The following is a 25,080-nucleotide window of genomic DNA, read 5'->3' on the forward strand; positions in this document are numbered from 1 at the left end:
CCCATGTACAATAATAAAGAATTTATTTTCTGCGCAAAAGAAAGAGGGAATTTTCCTTTCTACAGTGGAACAACTGGTCAACCTGTCAAGATCTGGGGACAGAGCAACGTCTTCTTTGCTGCATGGTGCAGCCTTGGGTCCATTTTGACTGTAACAAACAATGTTTTGATCACAACATAAAACACTGAAAAGCTTGATGCAAAATGGGGCATTGCCATTGGTTTTTTACTTTTTTGCTTGCTATAGAAGACATGGCTTAGACAGAAAGGGACACATTGCAATGAATGCCATAGGCTACGCTTGGTTGTGACAAATCAGTAAAACACACCTGCCATCCTATCAAGCAAGCACCCAATTCATGTGAACTTAAAAGGAGAAATTATTTGAGCTGTATTTGTATATTATATCTTCAAAGCCGAAAAAGTCACTCTTGCTGTGAGAAGAGGCTTGGTAAGCGGAAAAGATGCAAAAGTAAGACTGGCGGCCAAGTTGCCTTGAAAAGTGCCTGCACCAGGTTGCCATGATGCCATGGATTTTGACGGAGCCTGCTTGGGCCTAATTAATTCTTTATTGGTAAATTTTGACTATATTGTGATCTAAAAGCGTCATAGACTTGAAACTTAGCAAGCTTCAGGAACTTTTACTGAGCTGCAATGGTCAAAAATGAGAAAATAATTTAAAAGCCATTTCGTTGCACTGACATACCGGCACTAGGGTTTCGATGCGAAGTTCAAAAAACGAAACTTTGACCTTCACTTTCTCATGTAATAATCAAACTCTTGTCATGAAATAAACAATAATTGGGTTTTTAACCAATACTTTATCACTTAAACTGACCTATTTCTTTTAGTGTCCCTTTAGTGAGTACCGTGGATTGCAAAAGCTGCCTTCAGTTTTTTCAGCTTAGCATAAGCTGTCTAAAAGGTAGGCTTATGACGAAAGTGATACGAAGCAGTCCTGTGAGGCACATACACTATCAAATGGCTCTTTTAGTACTAATTTTATCTTAAAAGTTACAGCTGTAGTTGCACATACTCTACACGTTTGGCTCATACACTTACAGATTTTGTGCTGCCCCTTCATTGGGAACTGTGCTTTCAGTGCTTGGGGTTCCTCACATATGAAGACGAATGGAGAGAAGCATTCCCCAAATGGATACTGCAATAGGTAAAAAGAAATGGCAGGACTGCATAGAAACAGCAACAGAAGAAGTGGTTTTAGAAGTGGCTATACTCTGAACATCAGTATGCAGCATGCATGCATTACCATGTAAAAATGGTTTATCAAATACTAAGCTGTGTCTGGGCACAGTTATAATAGTTTAACTTACGAGTACTTGTTTTTAACACTAAAGGCTGTTGAAACTTGCACATGGGCAAACACATTGTTTCCGAATGAAAGCTGCATGGAACTGCAACTCAGTGAGAGCAAACACAGTGGTCTTTGTCGCAACACCGAAGTGACACTTAGCATGGCTGAGTCCCTCAAGTTCTACGTAGCTTCAAGTTGCCTGCCTGTCGGCATGCTGTGCATGGCAGACTCGAGTGATCGCTCTTGTGATGGCATCCCCATTGTGGTGAAAAAAACTGGGTAGCCATGTGATTAACAGGTTCAACCTCCTGGCAAATGATAGCCAGTGACCAATCAAGGATGCAGCAGCAAGTGCTCTCAAAAGGAACATTTATAATACCCCTGTCACACAGGCAAACTTAAGTGCAGTTGGAGCCAGTGCATTTTGCTTCTAGTGTCATTTTCATGCTGCCACAGGGGAACGCTTAGTCGCACTTACTGCAGAGCGCACTCATCAGTGAGTGTGTTTGGTGAACACACTTTGCGGCAGCGAAGTGTGTATCCTCGTTAGCAACGGGTAAAGAATAAGTCATGTAATATTGAAATCAGAGTCGGGAGTAATTTTTAATGAAGTTTTTTAAAAATTGGTAATGCTGCAAGGTAACAAAATGTACCACACTGAACTGCTCTCGCTCTCTTGCTGTTTACAGCCATGCCGGGTAATGGCTGTACAATTGTTTCTTCCATTCCCCCCCCCAGTCTTCCTCCTCCGGGTGTAGTTAGGAAGGCAAGAATATTGAAAATTTCCGGGGAGTGGGGGGTTGGGGGGTGATATTTCAGCACCAGGGCAGCCACCTTTGACACCCCCTCCCTCCCTTTCACTTTCTTTCCCAGAGATCGCTAATGTAGCAGGTATACAGGCAATTTTATTTTCTGCACCAAATAACACAGGATGCTGCACTGATAACTTGTGATAAGCGCACTTGCACATCTGCTGTCAGACAGTAAAGCTTGGTAGCCAATACAGATAAAGTTTTAATTAGCGATTTTAGAGGCAATATTGCATTTGTAAAATTGAAGCCCGACAGTCATATGTTACCCAACAACAACTTCACAAAAATCGTATTAGGTACTAGGCGTGCAGTATTTTGGCTGTGGCCAGCCCTGAACCCAAACAAAAATTAAATAGCTTGTCAGTGACGCTAATCTCCCCACCCTATCGGAAAATGTCACCTGCTTCCTTGCTGCGTGGGCCCCAATTACGAGTTCGCTTCATTTTGATCAGTAAAAAAGCCTTTCTTTATTTGCTGCTACATGTATTGGTAAACGTGATCGTCCGAGCTACTACACCACCACAAGATTGGCAACGGAATAGAGCATGCTCTGCGTCAATTCCTGGCATTACCATGGAAAAAATGAGAAGGCAGCGATGAAACCTGTGCCAGTGAAAGCTTGCGCTACTGTTGGTCTACACTTGCAATCGAGGGGGTAGAGATATCGACATCACTGGTGCACTATTTCATATTCATTTCAGTACTGCCATACTAGGCCACCTGCAGTGCCACAGTACTGCAGGCTCTAGCACCCAAGACGATTTTCTTTAGAGAAGAAGTTTTTGTTGAGTTAATAATATGACTTTGGGTCCTCAATTCTTGAAATGCAATGTTTCCTCTATAATTGCTAATTAAGCAGTTATTTAAAATATCCTTATTAATTATCTGCCATATTTTGCACGATAACGAGTTCCTAGTGGTCACAAAGACACATAACCTGATAGAATACAGGGAAATATGCTCACAGAATTCACCTTTTTGTAAAATTTTGTGCAGCTGAAACAGGACACTGTATTTGTGACATTAAGTCACAGAACAACAGGAGCAGGAGGAGGAAAAGAAGGAGGGAAAGGTAGGAAAGTCTACCAGACACACGTCCAGTTTTCTACCCTACACAGGGGAAGGGGTTTAATGGAAGAAAAAATGGAGAGGGAGGGAAGAAGGTACTATCAGTGTGAATACAGGCGGTTGCCCATAACTTCATGCCTATAATTGGTCACTGAGGCCAGTCAATTTCATAAAACGAAGCAGTGCCCATGTCGCTTTGTAAGCCTGTGACACATGGGGCCGTGGTCCGAGAATATTAGTCTCTGAAGATGGCCTGCTATCTAATTGGTTTAACACCCTCTGAAGATCGTTGCGTTCGATCTCATAGAGATTACAAAAACACAACATGTGCTCGTTCATCTCTTCACATTGGCACAAGTCAAATCAGTGTGTCGGACATTCCAATAAGGAATGAGTAGGTTTTTGTAAAAGCCACTCCTAACCAGAGGCGGCACAGTAAAGTTGCATCATGGAAGGAGAAGTTCGATGGAATCTGCAGCTTCAATGTAGGATCCAGCTGGTGGAGACGTCAGTTGGAGAAAATCAGGGTGTTTTACAAAGTTTCAGTCTTCATTTGAGCAAGTAAATGTAGACCCTTTGCAACGTCTGTCCTTGATAAGGGTATAGGAAATGTCAGGGTTTCTTTGTGGACTGACCGGGCGGCATCATCAGCAAGGTCATTGCCGACAATGCCACAGTGCCCCAGAAGCCATTGGAACATGACATCATGCCCGTTTATGTGGCCTTGATGGAAAACCTCTCTAGTCTCAAACACCAGTTTTTCATGGGTCTTGCGTCGTAAGGCTGACTGCAGACTCTGAAGGGCTGCCTTGGAGTCACAAAAGAAACAACAACCCACTTTCGAGGTTTGGCTTGTACGACGTAATTAACTGTGGCACGTACAGCAGCAAGTTCTGTTGCCGTAGAGGTCGTTATATGGGACACTTTCAATGTAATTGTGACTTGCAAGACCAGGGTGATAACAGCGCCTGTGGAGCTGGTGGCTGAGACAGATCCATCATTGTAGATGTGCGTTCTTCGTTCATATGCCTCGTTCAGTAATGACAGTGTCAACTGATGCTTGGATTGGTGCTTGGATTACCTTGTGAGGCGCAATCTGTTGCAAGCACATCAGTTGCCCTTGAGGCTGCAAGCAGACCACAGAGCTCTATATAATATTATTACAATATCATTGAGCGATGCTCAAGAGACGAGCAGCCGCGTGAACGACGAAGAAGTTGGTCGGTGCCTTTGGCACGAGCAAGTGTCAGCCTGGCTGCCTGGCTCCACTGTAAATAGCGTGTAAATAGCATCTTTCGTCTGTGTCTTTCCACACGTAACATTTCTGGAGGAGGTCAGCGATCCCCGTCCTCACCACGGAACTCCGAAGCGGTCGGCACACCGAGCTTGTCACCATGCCTCCCGGTGACGAGCCTGCCTCTGCAACGGCTTCGGCTTGTCTGACTGCTCCAATCGTCACGGTTGCCCCACATCGTGACCCAGGTGTGTTCTCTGGCCTGGAGGGACAGGATGTCGACGACTGGATCAAGCTATATGAACATGCCAGCGCTAATAACAGGTGGGACCCAACGATTATGCTCGCCAATGTCATCTCTTATCTCGGCGGCACCCCACGTGTGTGGCAACAAACGCATGATGACGAAATAACCAGTTGGGACACTTTCAAAGAAAAGCTACGGGAACTGTTCGGCGACCCCATTGGACGCAAGGCTGCCGCGAGAAAGGCTCTTGCGTCTCGTGTCCAGTCACCTACAGAGCCATACGTTTCCTACATCCTCGACGTCTTGGCTCTATGCTGTAAAGCTGACGATCATATGTCCGAAGCAGATAAAGTGGCACATGTGCTAAAAGGCATCGCCGACAACGCTTTCAATTTGCCTGTTTCGGCAATGTCTCGACTATCGACGCCATTATAAAAGAACGCCGTCGCCTTGAACAGGCTAAGAGCCGCCGTATCTCACACCACATTGCGCGGCTACCCAACACTGCTGCTACGTCGACATGTGAGGGTCAACCGCGTCAGACCACCACCTGTGACGATGTCACCCGTATTGTTCGCCACGAAATCGAGGCTGCCTGTTCGCCAGCCTTCTCCACGACGCCTCCCGATCCGCCAGCAACCACCATTGCGATGATTCAGGCCGTCGTCAGACAGGAATTTGAAAACATGGGTCTGAACACCATGTGTTCCACGTCTCGACCCAGCGTTCCCCAGTTATCTAGCGGCCCTCCTCGTCCCCGGCAGTCCTTTTCTGCCACATCTCGCCGCAACCCGTCCGAATGGCGTACCCCCTGATGACAGGCCGATCTGCTTCCACTGCTGTTGCATTGGCCACGTTGCCTGTCACTGCCGCAACCGATGGCCACCACCTCCTCGGACTTACGCAGCCACTTATTCCCGCACCTTTGGACCTTCTGTACCCTATGCCACCCGCCATGAACCCATTACCGCTGATGCCCCTGCTCCGAACCTTCGCTACAGCCGCTCGCCCTCATCTCGACGCCACCAGTCTCGTTCGCCCCAACCCCGTCGCTTTTCTTCGCCGCCTATCGCCTCCCGGACCCAGCCGGGAAACTAGGCACTGCAGCTTCTGGAGGTGAAGCTGCGTTGTCGACCCTGCCCTCAAATCCTCTGCTCATGTTACCTACTAACCGAAACCTTCTTGACGTTGACGTTGACGGCTATCCTGTCATGGCACTCATCGATACAGGAGCACATCTTTCTATTATGAGTGCTGCCTTCCGACGACGACTGAACAAGCTCCTCACCCCAGCGTCGTCCGCGTTGCGGATGGCGGTACCGTGCCTATCCTCGGCATGTGTACGGCACATGTCAGCATCGCCGGCCGCCACGCTCCTGTCCTCTTCACCGTAATTGCTTATTGCCCCCACGACCTTATTCTCGGCCTCGATTTTCTCTCTGCCCATTCTGCTCTTATTGACTGCTCTTCCAGTACCCTTCGCCTTGAGTTGCCGATGCTCGCAGAACCTTCTGACGCACCCCACTGCCGCTTACGCTCCACCGGCTTTCTTCGCCTGCTGCCAAAGTCCATAGTCTACATTGAACTGTTGTCTTTCCCACCAGTTCCTGATGGCGAGTACCTCGTCACTCCTCTGCCCAACATCCCAATACAGTATGACGTCACCGTGCCTCACAGTATACTTACTATTACTGTGAACCACACTCGCATGCCTGTCTGTAACTTTGGATTGGCAAAGCAAATTCTACCGCAAGGTATTTGCCTTGCCACTAGTGATTGTCTCGGCGACCAATACGTGGCAGCGTTATCGACCGATGGTTCTCACGAGCTTAGCATGCCCCTCGTGCCAGCCTCGGACGTCGATTCCAACATAAAGAGAATGGTTGCGACGGACCTGTCCTCTACGCAGGCTGAAGACCTTTGCGAAGTATTATCGTCCTACCGCGATATTTTCGACTTCGACGATCGCCCTTTAGGCCAGACGCTCGCGGTCAAACATCGCATTCTTATTGGCGATGCTGCGCCTATTCACCAACGACCGTATCGAGTTTCTGTGTCGGAATGCCGAGTAATTTAAGATGAAGCGAACAAAATGCTCGATAAAAACATCATTGAGCCTTCATCGAGTCCCTGTTGGTTAAGTTGGTGTTGGTTAAGAAGAAGGACAGCACGTGGCGCTTCTGTGTAGACTACCGTCACCTGAACAGCATTAAAAAAAAGGACGTCTACCCGCTCCCACGTATAGACGACACCTTTGACTGTCTGCACGGTTCCAGCTATTTCTCGTCTATTGATCTTCGTTCGGGGTATTGGCAGATTGCTGTTGACGATATGGACAGAGAAAAAACCGCGTTCATCACACCTGATGGCCTATACCAATTTAATGCCCTTTGGATTATGCAACGCCCCTGCCACCTTTGAGCGTATGATGGACTCCTTGCTCCAAGGTCTCAAATGGTCCACATGCCTCTGCTACCTCGATGACATCATCGTCTTCTCGCCAACGTTCGACACTCACCTTGAGCGTCTCACAACTATACTTGATGTATTTCGCAAAGCGAAGCTGCAACTTAACTCGTCCAAATGTCGTTTTGGCCACCGACGAATTACTCTTCCGGGCCAACTCGTTGACGCTTCCGGAGTACAGCCTGATCCCGACAAAACTCTCGCTGTCCGAGAGTTTCCGGTTCCGAAAACAGCCGCAGACGTGCGAAGTTTTGTAGGGCTGTGCTCGTACTTTCGTCGTTTTGTTCCAGATTTTGCGACAATTGCTAGGCCCCTAACTAATCTTTTGAAGAAAGGCGTACAATTCTCGTGGGGTACTGCAAAAGCCGCCGCTTTCTGTCGTCTCGTCACTCTTCTAACTTCACCACCCATTCTCGCCCACTTCGACCCTGATGCCCCTACAGAATTACGTACAGATGCCAGCGGTCATGGCGTAGGTGCCGTCTTAGCCCAGCATCAGCGTGGCAAGGATCGCGTTATTGCTTATGCGAGCCCCCTCCTAGCGCCATCGGAGCGCAACTATTCCATTATGGAACGCGAATGCCTTGCTGTTGTCTGGGCGGTTGCGAAGTTCCGTCCTTACCTTTACGGTCACCCTTTTTCCGTAGTCACTGACCATCATGCTCTCTGCTGGCTCTCATCGCTAAAAGATCCTAAAGCCGGCTTGTTCGATAGGCTTTCAGGCTACAGGAATTTTCATATTCCGTGGTGTACAAGTCTGGCTGCCTGCACCAAGATGCTGACAGTTTGTCGCGTTACCTTGTTGACGACTCTGACTCCTCCAATATTGCCAGTGCTCCTTGCGTATTCTCTGTATCCCAGCTGCGTCATTTTGCCGACGAGCAACGCCGTGACACCTACATCAGAGCACTTATCGACCATTTTGAACACTCTCCGGCCGATGCTGCTCTACGCCTCCTCGTCCTCCGCGACGGTACTCTGTACCGTCGTAACGTTCATCCGGACGGCTCTGAGTTCCTGCTTGTAGTACCTAAACACCTCCGCTCCACCGTTATAGAAGAGCTTCACGACGCACCAACGGCAGGTCACCTCGGCGTATCTCGAACCTATAACCGTGTACGTCGCCGTTTTTTCTGGCTGGGCCTTGCCCGTTTCATATGACGTTACGTCGCTGCTTGTGAACTTTGCCAACGATGCAAGAAGCCTTCCCAGCTCCCCGCTGGTTACCTGCAGCCGCTTGACATCCCTGCCCAGCCCTTCCATCGTGTCGGCTTGGACCTTCTCGGCCCATTTCCGGAATCTACATCAGGAAACAAGTGGGTTGCAGTTGCGGCGGACTATGCGACCTGCTATGCCGTAACCCGTGCTCTTCCGACCAGTTGTGTAACTGATGTTGCGGACTTCCTCCTACATGATATCATTTTGATGCATGGTGCTCCGTGTCAATTGCTTACAGACCGCGGCCGCACCTTTTTGGCGAAAGTGATTGACGACATCATGTGTGCCTGCTCAATACAGCATAAATTTACCACCTCCTACCACCCCCAAACGAACAGACTCACTGAGCGTTTGAACCGCACCTTTACCTCGTTTTACCTCTTGTATGGCCACGAACCGACGCTACCACTGGACACTGTGCTTCCGTCCGCCACAGCTTCAACTAGCGATTATGCCCGTGATGCAATCGCCCATGCTGACCATGCTCGCCAATTTGTATGCGCTTGTCTACAAGTGTCTCAAGACAAGCAGATACAACGCTATGACCTCCGTCACCGTGATGTCCATTTTGTGCCCGGCACCCTCGTGTTGCTTTGGTCACCATCGTGGAAAGTCGGCCTTTGTGAAAAACTGCTTCCCTGTTACACAGGCCCATATCGCGTGATACGCAAAGTGACCGATGTCACCTATGAAAGCGTTCTAGCCACGCCCACTACGTCCTCCGCTGTGACAACCAGTGACATTGTCCACGTTGCCTGACTCAAGCCCTACAACTCTCCATGCACCTTGGATATTTAACAGCACCGTGACGGTGCTTTTGCCGCCGGGGGGTAATATTACGATATCACTGAGCGATGCTCAAGAGACAAGCCACCGTGTGAACGACGAAGAAGTTGGTCGGTGCCTTTGGCACGAGCGAGTGTAAGCCTGGCTGCCTGGCTCCACTGTAAATAGCGTGTAAATAGCATCTTTCGTCTGTGTCTTTCCACACGTAACAATATTGAGTGTCTGCACCGCGCATCGAATGGCCAATTTGTCCTGTTGCTCTTCCTTTCGTCTTTCCTCCCCTCCTTCCTATCTTCCATTTCTGTGTTGCTGTCACCTCCCTTCTGAAGAGTAGGCAGGCGTTGTGCCCTTGCCGATGGCAGTTGCCAGCCTGCTCCTCGCTTTCCCTTTCCTGTTAATTGTATATATGTGTTCAAAACAAATAATAATAATAATAATAATAATAATAATAATAATAACTGACGTAGAGCCACTGTTGAATGACAGGTCTTCTTCGCGATTCCCGGAATTGTGAGGCGTACTTGTGGCTGTCGCAGGCACCAGAGGGGTAACAGTGGTCTTGCTGCTGGTGTAAAGCCCGACGGAAGGAAGCCTTGATGTGTCGCGACAAGTTTGGAAAATGTGGCTCGAGGCCTTTGTGCTGGCAAAGCAGCAATATAGTGACTGGGTACGCGACACAGATGTTGAATGTGTGCTCTAAGGTTGTAAATCGTTATATGTGTTGGAACCAAGTACTCTCTAGCAAACATGATTGTTGCATGAGTTGAGGCGCATCATGGTAGTCCAAGACATGATGGTAGAGCCTAGCCTTGCAAACTTTCAAGGGTATGAATGTTTGTTTTACATATGTTCGGCAAAATGGGCAAGCTGTACCGTAAAAAGCCCATAAACAATGCTTTGTACAGCTGCAGCATGGACCATACCGACGTGCCCCAGGTTTTCGCGGACAGGAACGTAATTATATGTACAATCGAAGCTAGTCTCTGCTTCAGGTAGATTCAGTGGGGGTGCCATGAAAGGTCCCTGTCAATAATCACACCTAAGAACCAGTTAGACTTCTGGCATTTGATAGCCTGGCCATTGAGATAAAAAGGGTGTGGTGCCATGGCTTTGCGCGTAAACGCAATTAATGCGCATTTTTCAATGGACACACTAAGGCCTCGTTTGCAGAGATACGAACAAGTTAGGGTGGCTGCCTGCTGAATTTTTGCACGCGCTTGAAGATGAGTCGCTGCAGAAGACCAAGGATAAATATCATCAGCGTAGATTGATAGGTGAATTGGCTTGGGTAATATTTTAGAAAGGCCAGCCATAGTTAGGTTAAAGAAAATAGGGCTGAATACCTCACCCTGTGTGATGCCACTGTGACAACAACGATGAAACGACAAAGAGATGGTTAGCTATGACTAGGAGACAGTGTTTTTCTTCAACACTGTGAAACTGATACAAAACTAATACAATACAATAAATGGAACACGGTATACATAATGATGACACGCAAACCATGGTGGGACATGAGTGCACCGCATGAGCACACCGCACATCAAACGTTCCAATAAGGCGAGTAGTTTAGTGACCACTTAGCGAATTAAATTCTTTAGCCCACACATTTGTTCAATTATTATGTAGGATGTTGATAAAGCTGCAGCCGACAATTTTGTGGCACTAAACATCGGGTATTTCTTTTTCTTCTTGACAGCGAACAAAGACTTGCCAAAGGTTGAAAAAGAAAAGAAACAGAGTTTATGACGTTTCCAGTCCCCTACAGGTCTCTTGTTCACATAAAAGCGGGACAAGTTGGGCTGCAACATATATACGTAGCAGATGGCACAGCGACCTGGTGTGTATTTCAGGTAGATTTCCACGTGTCTGATTCCAAAAGAAGGCGGGGTGATAATGATTTTTCCGCGTCGATGACAGTCGCAGAATTCCAATCAATGTTATGACCCGTGTTAAAGGCGATGTTCAGCTAGCGCATTGGCGGGGGGGTATCCCTTAGCTACATCATTTTGGTGCTGCTTGATACGTCGTCTGAAGTTGCCTGTTTCTCTGATGTACGATGCGTGGCAGTCTTGACAAGGTATATTATATATAACTCCAGGGTGATGTCTACGTTCCAATGGGTCTTTCACGCGTACCAGTTGGCTTCTTAATTTGTATGATGGCGCGTGTGCGACGTGTATGTCATAATTCTTGAAAATTCTTGCCAGTGTTTCGCTTATGCTAGGAGCATAGGGAATGAATGCAGTTTTCATACAATGAGTTGGTTTGGTTCTGGGAGGCTCTGCGGAGCGGCATTCCTGCTGACGTAGAAGTTGATGAGGGTAGCCATTACCAGCGAGATCATTTTTTACTTTTTTGAATTCGCGCCGTCGTGCGGACTCGTTTGAGGAAAGATGTCTGAGGAAAGGCTGCCTTGCAGCTTTCAAACACTTATTTTTCTAGTACAATTGTTAGGGCTTGATTTCAAGCAGGAGTTGTGAAAAGTGCCAGAGGAGAGAAGCAAAAGAACAACATGTAAACTTAGACCTTACTGAACAAGAGCAAATATATAATTAGCCTTGCTAGCAAATGATATGCATAGGAGGATACCTTAAAGCAGCAGTTAGCAAAAGGAAGTGAAAGATCACCTTGTGTGCTGGCTGTTTGCCTAAGCCTCCACTGCATGTTTTCCTGCTCGGCGCTATGCAGTGCCCCTTATGTTTCCAAACATGCAGCTAATCACATATGCTAGCTGTTAGCTGCCATATCATTGCTCTGTGTACAAATTTTTTACCATGCAGTGCTAACAAACACTGCAGGTCATTGGTGCACTAGAAGCTCCTGAAACTTATACAAGATGGAGGAGGCACCTGTTCACGATAGATGTCCTGGGGCAGGCAGTCGACAAGGTTGACACATCCCAAAAGGCAGCTTGTTGGGTACTCGTCTGGAAAACTCACAATTTCTCCCGTCTCTGCCATGGAGAGAGAGAAAGAAACAGAAATATTGTAAGTTTATAAAAATCGTAGCATTTAGATTGACATTTTTCAACAATGTCGTTATTCTCTGCTTGAAACATAAGCTAGACACTGATATCATATCTGTTAAAAAAAAAGATCATCGTTTAAGCTAAGCTGGCTTCGATGCTTCACTTTACCTTTAATTTACTTAATGATGTGCATCAGCATACTGTCAATCCTGTAGGGGATTTAACAGCAGTAGTATGCACCCGTGTTCATGAAATGGGAGAGAGGCCGACATGCTCACTGCTACAAGATATCACACAATGCTAGTATTACTTTCCTCTACAAAGTTCCCCGCTCTTACGGTCACGACACGACCTAGAGCGTTTCCCAGCATTTTGATCAACAGAAGTTGAACAAGGGAAACGTTGGTCAAGGACAACAGGACTGATCACTGTCTGGGCCTTGTTCAGTCGGTTGAGCACTTCAAACCTCCACCATACCAGCATGTTCAAAGCTAGTGGCACGTATATATAACGAAAAATAAGTGGCCTACCTTTGACGATCTTGTGATAGATATCAACCACTTCACTGATGTCGTCCTGGCTGGGCTGCTTGCTGGCTGCATGGATCCACAGACGGCCCCTGTACGTTGTGAACCAAGCACGCCCTTCGTGCCTGCAAACACAGAAAACACAGCTGACTTGCGCATTAATTCAAAACTCACAAGGACAGCCAACTGTTGAATAAGATATCATCCACAATAAAATTATGACAGATTTACACACACAGTGAGTGCATGCCACTGGTAAGGACAGCCTCATGGCCACTTGTTTAACATAGGTCAGTATAACGAAAAACTATTCCAATCTGTTTTTATTCCAAATCCATTATTTTCCTTCCTTGATAGGTCAGAGTGCCTTGGGCACAGCCCATATGGGTGGAACCCAAGCCTTTTCAACCTATCATGGATGGCTAATGGGAGATTTCAAATAGCTTTACGTTATACTGCCCGTGGTCTGGTATGTGTCGTCGATAAGTATTGCTCACATTCACAGAAAATAGTAACCCATGGTTCCTTAGTTCTGGGATCGCATAATACAGGACATGGTTACATCTCTATAGTTGCAAGTACTGTGTGTATTGTCCCATCAGTCTAACAAACTTCTTTCTATTGCGATAGCAATTATATGGATACTTGAAGCATATTCAAGCCACTGGCGTCAGCACTGTTGTCGTGCTATCCTGCTGATGGAGCATGTGCGGCTGAGGAGAAACGCAATGTAAACATGAAATTATGGCTCACGCTATCAATGAATCTGCACTCTTTAATGCAAATTTGTGAACACTGATTTGGTGCTGCATGTGCACGTAAAGTTTGTGACAAGTTGTGGTTGATCTCAGATGTGCGCTGTTCTTCCACAGCATGTGTCCTCACACAATCCGATTATGAGGCATGCCGTAGCGGGGAACTTTAGATTAATTTTGACCATCTGGGGTTCTTTGATGTGCATTTAAACTAAATACATAAGTGTTTCTACATTTCACCCTTATTGGAATGTGGCTGCGGCAGCCTGTATCAAACCTGCTGCCTCGAGCTCAACAGCGCAATGCCATAGCCACTAAGCTACTTACTGCAGAGGGCTGACTGGTTCTTGCAGTAATAAAAATAAAACTGACTTGTCACACAAAGAATATGTGAAAATAGATGATTTCAGTACAGCTGCACGTCTTCTACAAATCAAATAGGTTCCTCGTCACATTCAACACAGTGTAAGATGACTGAGCTAGAGAACAACATCATACTTCTTTATTCCGGCAACTAGCAGACCAGCATATGGTTGTTGCACGGAGAGGGCAAAGCCATCGTCAGACATTTCCATGAGTGCTCGATCCTGAATGCGGGAGCCGAGGACTTGGCCACTGCTTGAGGTGCACACCAGGCTGTTGTCGCCCGTCGGACGGCTGCGTTTTGGCGCACGGAGGGCTCCGGTTGGCATATACTGTGCAAAAAAGCAGATGATTGTGAGTTCCAGAATATTGCAGTAAGACACCCGATGATAGAACACACTAGGAGGACAGACAGCCAACCCTTTCACTGTTGCAGAATGCGATTTCGTGGGCAGGACACTGATTAAAACGATCTAACCAGGGAAGAATGGCAAGCATGCCTTGCAACACAACTGCAGTAATTCCTCGTTATAACGAAATCACTTTACTCGAAATATCGCTTTATTTGAAATTTCTTTCGGTCCCGACCCAAATGTATACAATTTAAGCCATTATTACTCAAAGCGCATGAAGAGCTTAACCCGCTTAGAGCGAAGTGGCAAGCAGAAGCATCACTGCCGTGCGGTCGCGGCGACCTTTTTGCACATGTAGTGTCAAATTTGTACCGCCGACGAATTAGTTTCATGCAGGCACAGAACAGGCCACAAAAGTACCATACCCAAGACCAATGACCGCCCAGTAACAGGTACCAAGTGAGTGCCGAGTGCTCCCATCTGTTTACTGCGGAGCGAACGGAAGCCGTCAAGTTCCACGGTGCAGCACGCCCGAACCGTTAATCTCATTCGCAATCACATAGCTGGTGTCCCCCATGACAAAATCCATGTGAAAATAAAGTTTTCCTGACGCTTTGCGAGGCCAGAAAACTGCGGTCTCTTGGATGCCGAAAAGTGGCCAAAAGAACGTGGGCAGACTTGCGCCGTAGCATTCCATGGGGTGTGCTCGATGAGCAAAGTTTTCCTAGGTATACTTTGTGGCCTAGGTATACCTAGGAAATCTAAGCACCAACTTGGCCAAGAAGAAGTCCTTCTGGAGCAAAGTTTTACCCTAAAGAGCACTTCGAACCCAAAGAGCACTTCTGGTGGTAAAACATGCCGAAAAGCACAGAAGAAATGTCCCTTTGATTATAAGTGTCATGTTTGACACGAGGAGCTAAGTTAACAAACTGGGAAGACGACTTTGGGGTAGCCGGTCTACAAATTTTTTTGCTGCTCGCCATAATCGGCCTACATGACTTGTCGAAAACACGAAAAATCCTAGTGTCGCGAGCGGTGAGTCAGGCTATCAACATGGCGGGCCAATGCAAGCTGGTATTTCCCTGGCAATTTCCTCGAGCTCATGCTCGATTTGCGCCATCCGATATTAGACAAACAGTCTGAATGCATGGTAGGGTCATTGAATTTTGTTCCTAGATATTTGTCAATGGCATGAGTGCAATGGTGCGCAAACACCGACACTTGTAGTGTAGAATTAGCACAGTGTCGTCGACAACGATACGCCGAAACACTCTCATTTGCAAACTTCACGGCTGCACACCTCGGGAAAAAATTTCCTAGTGATCATGCAAAGCCCCTACTGCAAAACCGTCCAGTTTTTATGATCACGCTGCGTACCCAAAATGAGTGACTAATTGTTAAACTCAGACTCAAGCCATGCCATTTGCGGCTATGTCCAGCATGATACTCTCATAGTCTTCCGGTACCTCTGCAGCCCTGCTATAAAACTGGCCCACTACCTCCCCTCCTCATTCGCTCTCCAGACTGCAAGCCGTATGGATGCCAGTCACTTCTCTCACTCGCCTTCATGCCTCCTTGCTGCCAGTTTCGACATCGCTGCTCCTCCAAAGCTGCCCTTTTTTGGCCTACCTTCCCGAGCACAATCTTTCGCCAATGAGTGCCCTTCCGCGGTTCCTGCTTCTTGGTCTACACAAGTCCGATCACCTTCCTTCCGCTACATGTGAAGTCGATGCCAAGCCCGCCATTGCAACCATTGCTATCACCAGCGTGCACTGACGAAGAAAGTGACATTCCCTGACGACATTTTGAAGCTTCTACCTTCTGCATTGCACATCCTGTTCAGTCACTTTGGTGCCAACGGTGCGTGCGTATGGATCTGTGCTGCAGGCCATGTGATTGTGTGTTATTTGGATTGCTTAGTCAGGCGTGCCTCATGTGTATTTTTGTGGTCTACAGTGATAAATGGCTCCGTCAGTCTCCGGGCAAAAGCGTCCGACTTTGGAGCAGGAAGTTCTGCTAATGAAAGAAGTGGGAAAAAGCGGTGGGCAGAAAACTGACATTGCAAAGGAATTCGGCATACCCCTCTCTACTTTATCAACTGTGTTTAATAACACGGAAGCTGTGCTGCATGGCTTTGAAAGGAGCTTCTCAGCAAAGAGAAAGCAGAATCGCGATTCGAAACACCCCGAAGTGGAAGATGCACTTCTACAGCGGCTGAAGAACACCCGGAGTGCAAATCTCCCCGTACTATCAGCGGCAAATGAAATGTGAAAAGCAGAGAGTGTGGCCCAAGCACAAGTGAAGGTACAGTGGGTGCCGTCCAGTCGTCACCATTGACAGGAACGCATTTGCCGATTTCGTCGCACCGTGTGATCCCCTAATAGTGAAATATTTTTGCCTATGATCTGGTTCTTACATTCGAAAGGTGAAAAATAAGAATAAAAGACAACAGAAGCCAAAGTTTGCAGTTTACGGCAAGTATTGTCGCACAGTTCGCCGACGCGAACAGCAGTGCGCAGTGGAGCAGTTTGCACCATCATCATTATAAATTCACTCATGTGGCCTGCTGCTTGTGCGCCACATCATTCTTTCAATCGGCAAACTTGCGCAGCGTGGTATCGCTGGCAGCCGCGACGGTGGCCGGCATTGGTGTGCTGAGCGCGTTTGGCTGTTTGTTTGACTCCCAGACGGGCACCACGCGGCCAAATCGGATGTGATCGTCTGTCATTAGTGATGACTGGACGGTGCGCACTATACCTTTACTTATGCTTGGGCCGTGCGCTCTCCTGTTCATGTTTCATTTGAGGCTGATAGTACATGGATTTGCACTTACTGCAAAAGCCAAAGCTCTCACCCTCCAAATGGGCCATAAGGATTTCAAGTGCAGCAACGGCTGGCTTGAGCGGTTCAAGAAACGACACAGCGTGGCCTCAAAGTCGATCGTTGGCGAAAGCGCAGCCACGAAATGTGCTACTGTAGACATATGGCACCAACATTGGCTTCAAGTATGACTAAAAAACTGCTTGAAAAGTATGACGACAAAGAGATCTATAACCTAGATGAGGCTCCATTTTTATACAAGATGCTATGGAATCGCACGTTCACTACCACTGGCGGATCCTCATCCAGAGGAAAATAGAGCAAGGAACGTGTCATGGTGATGTTTGGTGCCAATGCAACAGGCGAGGACAAGCTTCCCTTTTTCATACTGGGGAAGGCGGAGAAGCCGCGGTGCTTCCAAAATGCAAATGCAAAATGCTTCCAAGGAATGCATCTAGCATCTACAGAACTAACAAGCAAGCATGGATGACTGCTGCTATTTTTGAAGACTACGTGCGCCTTCTGGATAGATGGTTCGATGCAAAGAATTGGCAAGTACTTTTGATAATTGACAAATGTCCGAGGCATGGGAAAATCTACAACCTCAAGGCGATCGCTGTGGAATTTTCGCCTGCAAACACGAACGCGGTACTGCAACCGATGGATCAGGGCATCATAGAGACCACCCAAAAGCTGTACCGCAAGGCTCTTTTGCGGCGCTTGCTCACAGTGTATGATGAGAGCAAGAGGTACAAACGACATTGATTTGCCTGGTGTGATCCATTGGCTGAACTTTTCAAGGAAATAATGTGCGCCTTTGAAGGTCGCCAACTGCTCTGCGCAAGCCGGATTTTCCCACACCATTGTCAGTGACCCTGATGATGACCAGCCTGACGATGTCCGCACTTGCAGCGATCCGTACGAGGCTGTTCATAAAATTGCTAGCCAAGAGGTAGAAGGTGACATCAAGACATGGTTGCCCCAGCGATGGATGCAGATATACTAATTGACACTGTTGGTGGCCCCAATGAGGACAAAGAGCCGGCGGATGAAGAGCCACGTGAAGTGCCAACTATGGTGCAGATGTGGGAGTACCTATGCCTGCTGTGAAATAAAGTTGAATGCATGGGCGGCGACCATGGTGTCGTGCAATGTTTGGTCAAAATAAAGCAGGGGTAGCTAGTATCTTGCAAGAACTTGAAACAGCCAACGCTCCTTGCCTTTTTTGCACCTGAATGAAGTTTTGCTTCACTGAATACATTGTATATTGACATCCTCGCAGTTGAGGCTCAATTAAAGCTCGACTGCTTTAGCTTTTCTCGAGTGCTCACTGATATCGAATTACCGCTTAGAACAAATTTTTTTGTTGTCCCACTGACTTCCTTTAAAATTATTACTGTAGTAAAGATAATGTAATGGGTCTGACAAGTTTTATCAGAGTGAATTTTCGCTGCCTTTAACCTCTCAAGTGCACTTACCTCAGGAGGCGGCATATCCAAAGCCGGATCCATAAAGTGTGTGGATTCCACTTCTTTACACACACGGTCGTTGACATTTGCTTCGGCCATAGGTGCTATGAGTGATTGCAACAAGCTCTGGATGCTGGGATGCTGTGCTTCCTCCTTTACCACTTGGCGCCCAGCAAAATCTAAAGTCACCTGAAACAAAGGAAATTCAGCTTTTTAGCAAGGTTATATAAAAGCTGCAAACACATGGAGCCCCCATTATTAAGACGTCTTTGCATTCTCTTCACGGCATCGTCTGTTTGTTGTATGTCTGGAGTAGTAAAGAAAAAATTATGGTGTTTAATGTGCTATAAGAAAACATGGGCTAAGGGGATTGCCGTAGTGGAAAGCTCCGGATTAATTTCAACCACGTGGAGCTCTTCAACATGCATCTAATATAAGTACAGGAGTGTTTTTGCATTTCACCCCCAACAAAATGTGGCTGACAGAGCAGGGAATCGCTTAACCCACAACCTCATAAGCAGAATAACATAGGCACTAAGCCACTACAGCAGGAATTTAATGACATTATAGCATATTTTACAATGTCAGGTAGACACAACAGAAAGCCAGAGGTCAGTGCAGATCATACTGCCACAACTCTTGAGTGAAAGGTTAATGAACCTTTTGTTGGCGTCTTGAAGCATGCTGCTCTGCGTACAGCTCCCGTTCTTTCTTACGAATCATTTCTCGTTGCTCAAGTGTAAGCCATTTGTTGTCAGAGGAGTAGTAGTCAGCATTGTCATCAATGACTCGAGTACGACGCTCCCTGCAAGAATAGTTACCACAATTGTGAGAATAAGAAAATGTTACAAAGAGGTTAAGAGCTTGAACATTTTTGCATGCATAATGACTAAAAACATGAACATTAGTTTTGCAGTAAAACTGACAGACACTGTCACGTTGCCGCAATGAAATGAAACGTGAACAAAAGAGTGTGTGGCTTTCAGTACATGCTGCGCCATCCAACCAAGCCCACAGCTTCACTTCCTGCTCTCATCTTCTCAACCGTCACTCAACTTAATAGCATTTCAACATCATGCCAATGGAGCACTGCAAGCCTCTGCTTTTCTACAATGCCTCTTAGTCGATGCGAGTGGGCAGAGATATTTTTCAGCCTCTTGCGCAAGACAGCATGTCCACAGACAAGCACTGAAGGAAAGCAGAGGCTTGTATCACTTTAACGGTATGATATCAGAATGCTTATAAGCTGAGCAAGGGTAGATAAGATGAGAGCAAGACATGAAGTCGCAAGCCCTTTAGCTTAACTGCACATGTGCAACGGTTCTTTATTAGCACTGTTGCACAGTACAGCATTTACCAAAAACCACGCACTAGGCTGTTCACATTTCATTGTGCCATGACAATCTAAGGAGTTTTTAGAAAATTGCCCAAAGACATTTTCACTGAAGATCACAGATTATTTTTCTAGGATTCTGCTTGCAACTTCGATTTAAAGAAGCTTTTGCACACCACATTTGCTACCTCCACGAGGAATCAAGCCATGTTTCCTTGATTAGCTTTTCAGAAAAAAACAATTTCTTTCCATGCAATGCTACTGAAGGGTGCTGATACATGCATTATGCGAGCATGCAGCCTTTTCTGGCTCTGTAATTTCTAGCATTAGACAATCCCCATGCATGCTAAGGACTTATAACAAAAGAGAGCAACCACACTTGCATTTCACATGCAGTTGCGGTTTCTCATCTGGCCATATTCTGTACCAACACAATGCAGACTGGCCACTGCCATATCAACAACTTTAGAGGACGTGCTCACAGACGCAAATGATGCATAGTAAAACACTTGAACGCTCTTCTGTTAAAAGAATGCATGGCTCTGAGCACTCACCATTTTGAGAAATTACTGAGACAGAACCAATAGAGTTTCACTACACCACTATCGCCACTAAGCCTGTGGGTACTGGGCTAAAGGGCAACTATGGCAAGAAATGTGCTAACTGTACCATGACAAACTTGCTTCTCGAGATCAAAAGACCGGGAGGTGAGAATAAAGAGATCCTGCAATAGGAGTGGTGCTGAGAGGACCACACCTCAACTTCCCCCTTAAGTTCACTAGAAATATACAGAATTAAATTAAAATTAAATTGAGGGGTTCTATGTGCCAAAACCATGATATGAGTATGAGGCATGTCACAGTGGGGGTATTCGAATTAATTTTGAGCACTTGGGATTCCTAAACATGCATCTAAATTTAGGAGAGGTGCACAGGTGTTTTCGCATTTCGCCTCCATAGAAGAATATTCACATTTATGAATAGTGAATATTCTATTCAAAGTCCGTGTCGAATAGTGTACATCTTATTTGATTAGTTTTTCAAAAGTTTCGAATATTTGCACACCCCTCAAATTTAATTATGCAAGCGTCTGCATATTAATCCCCATTAAAATGCAGCTGCTGTGGCCAGAATTGAACCCATGACCTTGAGCTCAGTGGTGCACCGCCACAGCTACTAAGCTATAGTGACGCACGACAAATATACACAATGGCACTGCTTTTGGCATTTCCTTCAATGTGGCCTTGATCCCAAGTTAGTGGGAGAAAATGGCAAGGACCACTGTCATAACGGTGCCGAATGTGACGAAATCAGTCTATTGAGCGATGCTTTTATCAGCCAGTGCCTCTGTAATAGCCTTGATTATGAAAGTACCGTGGTTTATGGACGAATAATAATAGCTTGTTCATTGATGTCCTTGTATATTTATGCTACTGCAAATGATAGTTCACTATGGGTGATCACTGCACCCTGAAGATGAATATGTTTCGTCTGTGTGTCTAGAGGCCTTATTGCTCAACATATTCTATGAGACCAACCTTCAGGTAGAACAGCAATGAAGCGGCACAGTAAAATAAATGCTGCGCTTACAGGCATTACAGTTAGAACACCAGTGTCATGGCACTCCTGAGTCCCACGTCTGAGGGCTTTGCTACCTGTTCAAATGTAGTTTACTTTGTACAACCTCATCTGAAATGCGGCACATCGTGAAAATACAATGTAGGTGGATGAAAAAATTACTACAGTTGACTCCCAATAATTTGCTCTCAGTTAATTACACTTTTCACCTATTTCAAGCACACTGAGAATTCCCGACGAAAAACCATACATTGCTATGGAAGGAAAAATAACTCAGTTTGAACACAATAGCATGTCACTCACTCATGCGAAAGCACCCGAAATGAATGTCAAAGCACTAGCGCTCTTGCACGCATGCAGCGACTACTGAAAGCTTGAAAATAAAAGAATTTCAAAGACAGTGCTACTAGTTCCCTAGGTGTTGACAGCAACCTGTCCTGCAGTGCTGATTAATACTTGCTCTGTGCACTGAGAGGTCTCTTTTGAAGATTTTGTCAGTGTGGTTAGTCTCTGCATCATCGACCGACGAAAACGTGCACAGTTATTGTAATACTGTATTGAAGTATTGTCTGCCATCATCGAAAGAATACTTCAAGCAATAAATTTTTTTTAATCCATTCATTAATTTGATCCTTTGGATAACTTGACCAAAACTTGCAGTCCCACTGGAGTCGACTACAGTCTCTAACAAGCAGTGCTGCTGGGTGGAAATGTTAAAAATCAAAGAACCAGCACATATTTACCTTAACCATATGAATAGTCATTCAAAGCAAATTTCATCTGAGAAATCTGGATAGGCACAAGCTTTTCCCTTTCCTTCCTGGTTGTCCCATGTCATATGTTTTTGTTTGCCCATTGCCAGGTGTAAATACACAAGTAAGTTTGCTGTGTTTTCCTGACATGAACACCATGTAACAAACATTTTGCAAGTTGTGCCTACCATTATTTTGGAGAAGGTGAGGACTGAAACATGACCTCGAGCATGATACTGCACTCAGCGTGCTATATTATGGTAGCACATAAATAGTCCGTAGGAAGGGGTTTTGCTTTAGCAGTGCATGCACAAATGACATGTGGTACACATTGCTCCCATAAAAACTGAAATGAGCAGTAACTCACGAGGTGCGATCGTATTCGAGAAGTCGATTCTTATGCTCAATGGCCTTGGCAAGATTTTCATCAACAGTCTGGTTCATGAGCTTATTTCTAAGTTGGTGGCTCTTCTTAGAATCATGAGACAGGATCTCCTTTTCTTCATTCGTGCACACCTGCCAAAGGAATGCATGGATTTAGAAAATGCAGAGGCCAATTGCAAGTGCCAGATGCAATGCTTCATGTTGCATGGCTGTGAAGTGCTTTGCGAAAGATTACAAATGGCCACACATGGCCTCTTACACAGGTTGTAGATCCTGCTCCTCACAGTGAGTCTCCTCCTACAAAAACAACTTTCACACTTCCCCACATTAAGACAAAGGCTCGTCTGATAAGATGTTTTGTCAATTAATATGACACTTTTAATGTTGAGCAAGGTTCTTTGTGGCTCTTTTGCTACAAAGAGTGCCTGACTGGCTTGTACTGGGAGCAACATCGATTTAAATAAGTAAGCCTTGTAAAATATATATATATATATATATATATATATATATATATATATATATATATATATATATATATATATATATATATATATATATATATAAGATCTTTTCTTGAAACATGGACGTTTAAAAATTATTAAACTATACGAAGTTGAGCTCGCTATATACATACGAGGCGAATTCAAGAAAAATTCACAAATTTTTTATCAAAACTACCTCTGAAGTTACACCCAATACAATTTCAGGCATGACCATATTACAGTTCCATTTTGCAGGACCAACTACGGTAGAAAATAACTAGCAAACTTAATAATAATAATATTTGGGGTTTTACGTACCAAAACCACTTTCTGATTATGAGGCACGCCGTAGTGGAGGACTCCGGAAATTTTGACCACCTGGGGTTCTTTAACGTGCACCTAAATCTAAGCACACAGGTGTTTTCGCATTTGTCCCCCATCGAAATGCGGCCGCCGTGGCCGGGATTCGATCCCGCGACCTCGTGCTCAGCAGCCCAACACCATAGCCACTGAGCAACCACGGCGGGTAACTAGCAAACTTAGTCCCATCCTTCGTAAATGCACATCCTAATGCGATCACTACTGCGCAAAGCTTCAGATCATTAAACTGCTTGAAATGTGCTATGAAAAAATATTTGCTTTCCCTTTCTGATTGACATTGTGCTAATTGGTTCCTTGTATGTTTTATGTATAATTATTTTAAGTCAGTTTCATATTGTGCTAGTATATTAATTTTTTCATATTCATATTACTCTGTTGAACCTAAACTGTTTCTACTTAGAAAGTTGTACAATGATTCTTGTATTTAATGCATGTATGTTTGTAATGTATGCTATGTATGTGTAATCCGCACTACTGACTTGTGTGTATTATACTATATTTTGTGATATGCTACTTTACCGTTGAGCAATGTATGGGTGACAGGGCCTTAGTCAGGCAGACAATGTTCTGCCTTTAGCCTTGTCATCCAAGACCTTCACTGTGTCTAAACCAATGCTGAATAAAAATAAATAAATAAAAAACAAACAATATATATATATATATATATATATATATATATATATATATATATATATATATATATATATATATATATATATATATATATGGACACCCTGCATCTAAAAGAAGCGTTTTCAGAAGAGGGATGGCCTTTTGATGACTCGCCAAATTGCCGCAGGTGAAGCATGGGCCCGACCCCTCCTGTCGGCAGACGATGCGGCCGCAGCGGAGACAGTTGTTGATGAGCGCGTGGCGGTGGGCCTGACATTCACACGGATGTCGGCCGGGCAGCAACACGACGTCACGCGCCCGTCCTTCCCTGCTGTACAAGTTGACGAAACGCTGCTTTCGACGCGACGCGTTCTGCGTCATGGCGATGTTCGACCGCTCCTCATCAGGAACTGCCTGTTCCGATACCTGGCTGCTGTTCAAGCTCGACTCCAGCTGCTCCAGAGTGTCTTGCGCTGGCTGCGATGCGAATACACGAATAAGCTTCGATAAACGCTGGAAGTCATGGCATATGGACATTTACAACGAATTCACAAGCTCGTGTGTTCGTAAAACTACTCGCTTGCCTCTAGTTTTGAACTGGAACCCTTCTTTTTCGAAGACTTTGACTTTTGTGGCTGCACATAATCTTGCAGTTCTGCTTTCTTGTACACTGTCATGAGAGCAGAGTCACCATCTGCGGAAGAAATGAATGCATTAATGGACAAAGTTGCGCTGTAATGAAGTCTTTAAGACTATGATTGAGGTGCTGAAATGGCATAAAAATCGCAACAGTGATTTTCATGCGGGCTAACATCACGCTGCTTACCGCGACTCATGGCAAGGCAGTTCGATTTGTTCGATGGTTTCGGCTTTCAGACGCTGCTACAAGCACCCGTCTGTAGCTCTCGTTTCACTGCCAGAAAAGTAAAGTAACAGAACTTGAAACGCACAGGAATGTTTACAAACGCTGACCTAGCCGTAGAACAAACAGAATCGGGTAAATAAACCTTTACTTTTAGCAGCCCACGCAGCCACAAAACGCTTGCAAATGGTAGCAGACATCTTCTTTAGCTCTGCAGTAAATTAAAATAATTCTTTATGGGTATTAGTAAAGTATTCGAATAATCAAAAAACTAACTACAAAAAAATTAACTACTAA

At 45.6% G+C, this 25,080-nt stretch overlaps 1 protein-coding gene across 1 annotated transcript; it reads right to left on the reverse strand.

The window, feature by feature from the left end:
* Nucleotides 1–6: 6 nt before the first annotated feature.
* Nucleotides 7–25,030, reverse strand: LOC142571575 (activating signal cointegrator 1). The gene is made up of 12 exons (XM_075680047.1): nt 24,935–25,030; nt 24,748–24,834; nt 24,506–24,615; nt 24,096–24,398; nt 22,430–22,578; nt 19,061–19,205; nt 18,410–18,589; nt 13,894–14,090; nt 12,644–12,765; nt 11,995–12,098; nt 1,062–1,158; nt 7–148 (listed from the first exon to the last, which is right to left on the reverse strand). Exons 2-12 carry the CDS (start codon nt 24,755–24,757, stop codon nt 78–80), a joined length of 1,488 nt encoding a protein of 495 aa, XP_075536162.1. The 5' UTR covers nt 24,758–24,834; nt 24,935–25,030; the 3' UTR covers nt 7–77.
* Between the last annotated feature and the right edge of the window lie 50 nt (nt 25,031–25,080).

This window comes from Dermacentor variabilis, chromosome 2 (genome assembly GCF_050947875.1).
Source record: "Dermacentor variabilis isolate Ectoservices chromosome 2, ASM5094787v1, whole genome shotgun sequence".
Lineage (NCBI taxonomy): Eukaryota > Metazoa > Arthropoda > Arachnida > Ixodida > Ixodidae > Dermacentor > Dermacentor variabilis.